The sequence below is a fragment of the Galeopterus variegatus genome, unplaced genomic scaffold (assembly GCF_000696425.1).
Source record: "Galeopterus variegatus unplaced genomic scaffold, G_variegatus-3.0.2 Scaffold241, whole genome shotgun sequence".
NCBI lineage: Eukaryota > Metazoa > Chordata > Mammalia > Dermoptera > Cynocephalidae > Galeopterus > Galeopterus variegatus.
This window is the reverse complement of record NW_007726352.1, coordinates 133,988-142,479: the sequence shown is the minus strand read 5'-3', so window position 1 is coordinate 142,479 and position 8,492 is coordinate 133,988. Positions and strand designations below refer to the sequence as shown.

Below are 8,492 nucleotides of genomic sequence, written 5' to 3'. Positions count from 1 at the left end.
AAAGGAAAAAAAAAAAAAAAAAAAAAAAAAAAAAATGTAAGGATGAACAATATTTGGGCCCTGGCTTCTGGAAACTTTTAGTTTATAAAGGTGTGAAAGACGCCCACGTAAAGAGCCACGTACATGGTAGAATTCAGATTGCCAATGGGGTCTAACAGCTTTCTGGAGGAAGTGGCATCTGATGGTCACTTTAAATGATCCATAGGATTTCGATGGTGGCCCAGGGAGAGAAGGCAGGAGAAGCAACATGAGCAAATGTTTGGAGGACGGAAATTTCAGCAAATAAATAAATGGTCCTGTAGGACTGAAACTTGGTGTGGCAGTATGAGAGTAGTGGCATCAAAGGCCAGAAAACTAGGTGGGCTGCCACCCTGGGGTGAGAACCTCAAATGGCAGGATGAGCAGGTTGTGCTTGGGTGCAGTGGAGTTCCATTGTAGTTCCAGAGTCATGTCTCTTAGCCTATTAACTTTCCTCCTCAGAGGATGGGGCTTCAGGCCGCTCAGCCTTGAGTGTGTCATCTTGGTGCTGTCAGCACCCTCAGGTGCTAATCTGCTGCTGGTTGGTTCAGTAACAGAAAAATCTGCCAACTTCAGGGCTTTTTGTTTTTTTTAAACCAAGAATAACTGTATTCCGTGAACTGCCCCTCACAAGAAAGTGTTGCCTCTTCTGTTGCTCTTTCTGAATCTGTATGGGTGAGAAGCAGTTGCCTGTTGTAGTAATGATCCTCAACCAGATGGAGGAAATTATTATTTTTTCTTTATTAGGCCTGGTGTCCCGAAACCGCCCCGAGGAGGAGGACCAGTATTGGCTAAGTATGGGCAGAACTTTCCACAAAGTGACGCTGAAAGATAAAATGATCACAGTGACACGATACATTCCCAAGTAAGTCCTTGGATATTTAAGGTTTTCAGAAATTAGGTGTATAGTACATAATTCAAACTGTGGAAGTTGAGTGGTTGGTTTTCTTTTGGAGTTTTTGTTTTGTTTTCTAGGGTTATAGCTTACCTGCTTCAAAAAAGGGATTTGATTCAGCTTATAACATTTAGCACGATTCATAACAAGTCAATAAAAAATAAAGAATATGAAGAGAGAAGAATGAAAAAGTTTAGGAAGATCTGAGAAGTTTCAATCATAGTCCCCTGGAATGAGTTGGTTACTACAGTTGAGGGTTGAATGCCAAGGACAGTGCTATGTGTATTGAGACAGAAAAGGCAGAAAAGAATTGGGGGGAATTATCTTTTGAACTTCTGGGCCTACCCTTTATTTTTCAGGTACCCTTATGAATCTGCCCAGATCCACTACACCTACAGCCTCTGCCCTTCCCACTCAGACTCGGAGTTCGTCTCCTGTTGGGTGGAATTCTCCCACGAGCGGCTGGAGGAGTACAAGTGGAACTACTTAGATCAGTATATCTGTTCTGCCGGCTCCGAGGACTTCAGGTCAGAGAGCAGGCTTTGGCTTTCCATCCTTGTTGCCTTGGGCATATGCATATTTTAACACTTCTGTCCTTTTTTCTAATGACAAAATGATGTCTGTTGTAGAAAACATGGCAGAACAAAAAGCACATCTGTGTTGGGTTAAAAACTCAGTGATGAGATGGATAGTGGTAATGGTTGGACAACAATGTGAATGTTCCAAACGCCACTGAATTGTTCACTTAAAATTGGCTAAAGTGGTAAATTTTATGTTATGTATATTTTACCACAATTGAAAATACAAAACAAAACTCAGTGATGATGAGCCCTTTGATGCATGTGTCAGTGCAGATCATGTTCTTAACATTTTCTTGACTACTTGGCTGGTAACTTTATGACTCATTTAAAAATTTTTTTTTCTATTTAAAAAAAAGTTTTTAAATTTCTTTTTTGCAGAGGGTGTCTACAACCATTGTTTTAAATGTTTGACTTTTATGTATCGTTTATGATTGTGATGCAAAGCCACAACGTCACTGGGCCTGGGTGCACAGAAGCGTTCTGACATCTCTGGGGTTAAAGCAAATGCACCCTTGTGGTCTTCCTTAAGAGCTTGGGTTTTAAATGAAGCCATGAGCTGTAGCATCAGATGAACACATATTCATGGGGTGTTGGACCATCACACACCAATTCCAGAGAGAGTTCATTGGGAGTGCTTTTATTATCTACTTTCTTCTCACCACCACCCTGGGTTTTTCTTGGCCTTCCATAGCTTAATTGAGTCCCTGAAGTTCTGGAGGACCCGCTTCCTGCTGCTGCCAGCCTGTGTCACAGCCACCAAGCGCATCACAGAGGGGGAACCCCACTGCGACATCTATGGGGACAGGCCCCGTGCAGATGAGGATGAGTGGCAGCTCCTAGATGGCTTTATCCGCTTTGTGGAGGGGCTGAACCGGATCCGCAGGCGGCATCGCTCAGATCGCATGATGCGGGTGAGGGTTCCTTGTGCTCCCTGGGGACTGCGTCTGGTCTGGGATGCAGGATCTGCCTCTTTTCTCAGGGGCTTCTCATTGGCCAGTTTATTTACTCCACAATTGCCCACCGTTTATCTTAAATCCAAAACAGTGTGTTCTCTTCCAGTGCAGGGTGAAGGAGGGAGGGATAGGGTGCAGACAGCGACTGGGTGGTGTTCCATGGCTTGGAGCCATCATCCCTCTCTACCTGAGGACACAGCACCTATATGTGCTGCCCAAGTGGGACCCAGTGTCCAGCGCAGCTGCTTTTAGATGTGGTGCTGAATCGCTGAGTAGAAGCTCTCAGGAGGCTGACAGCAGCAGTCTTTCCTGGCTCTTACAGCGCTTTTGGAGTTTCTAGCTCCCTTGGGCCTTCGTTTCAATCACACAATGCCTAGTGGGGAGGCTGAGGCTCATGGGGGTTATGGGATTTGTCTGAGGCTACCTAGCTAAAAGGGTTGGATATAGGATTTAGCTTGGTTTTGTTTTGTTTTTTAAATTAACATGTAGTATAATTGACGTGTGTGTGTGCAGGTCTATGAATTTTAACAAATGTATAGATTCATGTAACCACCATGTCAATCAAAATACAGAATAGTTCCATCACTTCAAAAAAAAACTCCCTGATGTCACTCTTTGTAGTCATATTCTCCCCCACCTCTAACCCTGAGCAACCGCTGGTCTGTTCACTGTCACTATGCTTGTGTCTTTCTCAAATGTCACAAAAATGGAATCATACAGTATGTAACCTTTTGAGGCTGCCTTCTTTCAGTTAGCATAATGCCTTGGGATTCATCCAAGTTGTTTGTATCAGTAGTTCATTCTTTTTTTTTTTTCCTTTTTGTCTTTTTTCGTGACCGGCAACGGATCGCAACCCTCAGTGTCGCGCCCGTACCGGACCGGGACCGGCCACGGGATCGCAACCCTCGGTGTTGCTCCCGCCCCTCGCTCAGCCAGTGAGCGGCCGGTCTGTATGTGGGATCCGAACCCTCGGCGGGAGTGCCACCGCGCTTCCCAAGCGGCACACTATAGCAGTGCGCCACCGGGCTGGCCCAGTAGTTCATTCTTTTTTTTTTTTCCTTTTTGTCTTTTTTCGTGACCGGCAACGGATCGCAACCCTCAGTGTCGCGCCCGTACCGGACCGGGACCGGCCACGGGATCGCAACCCTCGGTGTTGCTCCCGCCCCTCGCTCAGCCAGTGAGCGGCCGGTCTGTATGTGGGATCCGAACCCTCGGCGGGAGTGCCACCGCGCTTCCCAAGCGGCACACTATAGCAGTGCGCCACCGGGCTGGCCCAGTAGTTCATTCTTTTTAATCACTGGGTAGTGTTCCATCATGGGCCATGTTTTTATTTTTTTGTTTTTAACCTCAAGTTCAGTATTCTTTCTCCCACACCAGCTGCCTTTGGTATGCAGCACCACTTATGATTAGAAACACTTCCAGGAGAGCTTATATAATGGAAATAACTTTGGCTTTGAAGTGAGGTAATTCCAACTGGAGTTTGAATTCCAGCTTCAGTGGGATTTGGGGTAAGTTGCTTAACCTCTCTGAGCCTCGGTTTCTTCTTCTGTGAAACAGGGATAACATTATTTACTTTGTAGAGCTGTGGTGTGAGTAAAATGAGATGATGCAAAAACAAAGAAGCAGTTTGTTTTTAGTCCTGTAGGCATCTGGGACCTTCGATTGGAGTGAAAAGCAGTTCTGTCATTTATTGAATACCAAGAACCCATGTTCCTTGACTCTGTTAATTGGACTCCCAGGGCCTGAAGATGCAGTGGCATGTGCTGGGGCATGAGTGGCATCCACTGAGAGAGCCCACTTGTGCTGATGGCCTTGTCTCCTTTTCTCTGCTTTAGAAAGGGACCACCATGAAAGGCCTGCAGATGACTGGGCCCATTTCCACGCACTCCCTTGAGTCAACTGGCCCCCCAGTTGGGAAGAAGGGAACCTCAGCTCTGTCTGCCCTGTTGGAGATGGAGGCCAGTCAGAAGTAAGTGCCTGGTTGGTGAGTGGCTTGTCCCCACCCCACAGGCCCTGAGGGTTTTCAGTGTCTCACTTCTGTGAGGGGGGTGAAATATGATTTCCATCGGCAAGGATCTTGTAATTAAGAAGACATTTATATGAAAAGAAAGCTAGGCTAATACCTGGTAAATGTTGAATGACATGAAATAGGCCAGAAGTTATAAACTTGTAGTCTGGAGCTTAATTTGAACTATAGGCACGTTTGGTTTGGCCCACAAAATGTTTTTAAAATGTTGAGCCGGATTTTTTTAATTTGGAAATTTTATATAAGGTCTGGATTTTATATGAAAAAAATGTATAATATACATGTAACATGATGTACAATTATATTTTATAGTGTATAAAACAATATGGTAGAGATAATATAATGTAAAATTGTGTTATAGATATTATATAAAATCCAGCGTTGCTTTAAATAGAAGAGGATCAATTAACACTGGATCCACATTCAAAGCCAGCCATGGTGGGCTGGCACTTTAGAAGGGGCACGTGTCTCTGGTTCACTCTCTGGTCTTGGATCTGTCTTGCATCCTTAGTCATGCTACCAGGCTACCTTATCTAGGCATTTGGGTGTGTGGCCCTTTTATAAACATTAAGTGCTACAGTTGAAAGGATACTGGTGGGACCACACCTTGCTTGGGAGGGTGGGGATATCATTACAGGAGGTGGGATTTAAGTTGGCCTTGTAGAAAGCGAAGCATTTACACAGAAGAAATGGGGCTTGAGGAAAAGAGAAAACATTGCTGTGAGCAGGTAGGACCTGCCTTCGGCAGCCTTTCCAGCCCCTCTCGTCCTGCCAGCTAGATCAGGGTCTCCTCTGTGCTTACCAGCACCCTGGGCCTACATCTGTGAGAGCACTGACCAGCGTCCTCAGGGCTGCAATTGTAGGTTTACTTGCCTTCCTTCCGACTTGACTGTGTCCTCAGAGGGCAGAGGCTGTGTGTCATGCTGGACACATTGCAGGTGTACAATGGGTATTATTGAATGATGGGGGCTGAAGGGCTAAGAGCCTGCCCATGCAGATGTGGAGCAGGTGTGTTAGGAGAGACTAGACCTTGTCTGTCTGGTGTGAAGGTTCATGTCATGCCCTGCCCACATTAGGTTTTCAGAAAGCAACATTGAGCGAGTGAGTGAGCATGAGGTGCGGTGTGGTGGGAGATGCAGTTGTTTTTGTGTTTTGTTTTTTTTTTTGGTGACTGGCTTGTACAGGGATCAGGAGATGCAATTGGAGAAACAGTGTGTGAAGTTGGATACTAGGCCATCCTTCCACATTCTCATAGCAAGAGGAGTCCTTTGAAAGTTTTCTTTTTTTATGGAAAATTTCAAACAGATGAGAAAAAGTAGTCAGACTAGTATAATAAATGCCTGTTTGCCCATCACCCAGCTTTAAAGATTATCAACTTATGGCTGATCTTGTTTCATTTGTATCCCACTCGTGTTCACCTTTCTTGTTATTTTTTATCAAATCCCAGATATCTTATTCCTTCATCTGTAATATTTCAGAATGTTTCTCTGATAGGTAAGTACTCCTTTTCAAAAAATCAAAACCATAATATTATAATTTGCCTAAAAAATTACAACAATTCTGTAATATCATGAAATATCTAGTTGGTATCTCTGGCAGAAGTGTTTTTTCCAGAGATGAGCCCATATGTGAGCTCGTGTAGGAAGGCTTGGTGGGTGGACACCAGGAGGCAGAGACCCATCGGGAGGTTCCCACTAGTCCAGGCAAGAGGCAACAGAGGCCGGATGGGGGGGGGGCGCAATGAGAGAAGGAAAGCTGGGCAGATTGGGCTCGTTACTGAGGGCACTGGTTCCTCTTCTGAAAATATCTCTATCAGACCAAGGAAAGACCCCAGGACTCTTCCTGGCAGGTTGTCCCTGTAACTAATCATAGACCTTTCTCACTAGAAAAGAGAACAAGGAACATATGTTGCTGGGAGGGATGTGAAACTGTGGAGTGAAGAGATCTTATTTTAATTTGTCAGTGAGTCACCGTTTAGTACACACCAAAGAGCCTCTTTCTGCTCAGACTGGAAGAAGAAGGATGTCTTGGGGTGGTAGTGTCCCCAGTGTGAGAGGTGAGACTCTCAGCTCATCCCATGTCAGGAGATAGCACAAAGATACTTACTCCTTGCCCCAGATGACTGCTCCTGGGTGATGTGCTACAATTTCTCAGTGCTGGAGGTAGAATAGAAGGAGCCAGACCTTTATATAATGCTTGCTTGCACAACATTTTCTATTTGTGTGCTTTTCTTTTTCTTTTGCTGTACCAAGCAAATTCAGTTTTGTTTATTATGAAAAAGTGTTATAGCAACATGAAAAAGAGTTTTTAAAATTTTACCTATAGTCCCATCTTACCATAACTGTGTTTATTCCAGTTTCCTTCCAGTCTTTATCTGTAGGCATATACATTTAGTCAGGCTCTTGTGCAAGACTGAAGCCCCTGGAATCTCAGCTTTGTGCTAATTAACAGTGGTAGGACTAATCTATGCAGTAGGTGCCAGCCAGTGGGCTTCTCTGCCCTTGTTATCGGATGACCCAGTGGCAGCTGAGTCAGGGAAGAGAGAGAGGGAGATACCCCAAACATATTGGATGTTCGTGTCCTACCCAAGGTGGTTCTGTTATGTGCTTGTTGCTCAGGGCTCCATGGTGAAAGCATGCCAGCAGTGTGACATAGTGGACCATCCACCTACAGTCACATGAAGGGCATCTGTGTGCTTTTACCCTTCCTGCTTCTGTGTAGGCTGTGTCTTCCACCTGGCCACCATTCAAGGCCTACGCAGCACATGTGTCACTGCTTCTGTGGAGGGCTGGCTGGCGACCCCCTCCAGGCAGAGTGCAGTGTGCCCTCTTGTATGTTCTCATGTATGCACGTATGCATTATAACTGGTCATTTTGTGGCAGTCCCCTCCGCCTGAGCCATTAGTCGAGGAGCCTCTAAAGGCAAGGACAGGGTATTATTCAACTCTGAATCCCTGATTCCTAGTCCACAGGTCAGTATGTAGTAGACAACTCAGTAAATGTAGATTGTCGTGTGTATCACATGACTCATCTGAGGGGGGTCTGGGGGGTAACCAAGTCTTCCTGCTACTGTTGTCCCAGTCATGGCCTGTCACTGTTGTCCCAGTCAGGAAGTGCAAGAGAATGTCACAGTCTACATTTGTGGATGAGGCTCAGAGGAAAACATGCTGCAATGTAGAGAGAGAGAGACAGTATGGTGTCAGTGGATGAGGGAAAGAATCAAGCATTTATTCTGTTTCTTCTGTGTGAATTATACCTCAGAGTAACCAAGTAATTGGTGATGGGAAGTTTTTTAAAAAAATATTCCAGCTAATGAATACAGAGGGAATGATAGTATATCACTGTGTGTAGTCTCTGGTGAATTAACAATCTAGCGAAGACCATTACTGGCAGCTAACATCACCAGAGAGAGGCAGCCAGACATTATGGGCTTCCAGATAGACATACACAGCACCACTTAGGAAGATTTTTTTGCCCAGAATTGGACCAACATCTGCTTAAACCTCTAGACATAACTTCTAGTTCTCAGGAAGTGCAGGGCACAGAGGAACACAAACAATAAAGGAATGTAATCAGCACAACCAGACTGTGTAAATGTATGGGACAAATGAGCTACTTTCTTCAACAAATAAATTGTTAGGATAAAGAGAGATGAAGAGAGGTTATACCTTGAATGAGATTTAAGAGATACCATGCATTGCAATGTAGGGACCTTAACTTAATCTTATTTTGAACAAACTGGAAAAAAATTTTTTTGAGACAATTGGGGAGCTATTTGATATTAGAAAATTTTTTTAAAATTTAAGTGTGGTAATAGAATTGTGGTTTTTTATATATATATATATATATTTATTTATTTATTTATTTATTTTTTGTCTTTTTTCATGTCTGGCAACGGATCGCAACCCTCAGTGTCGCGCCCGTACCGGACCGGGACCGGCAACGGGATCGCAACCATCGGTGTTGCTCCCGCCCCTCGCTCAGCCAGTGAGCGGGAACCGGTCTGTATGTGGGATCCGA

At 44.7% G+C, this 8,492-nt stretch overlaps 1 protein-coding gene across 1 annotated transcript in view; it reads left to right on the top strand.

The window, feature by feature from the left end:
* DEPDC5 (DEP domain containing 5) overlaps window positions 1-8,492 on the top strand; it is a 119,065-nt gene that overhangs the window by 71,526 nt on the left and 39,047 nt on the right. Inside the window, 4 exon segments of the mRNA XM_008566416.1 lie at window positions 766-883; window positions 1,273-1,440; window positions 2,186-2,405; window positions 4,283-4,416. Of these exon segments, the coding sequence (XP_008564638.1) occupies window positions 766-883; window positions 1,273-1,440; window positions 2,186-2,405; window positions 4,283-4,416 (640 nt within the window).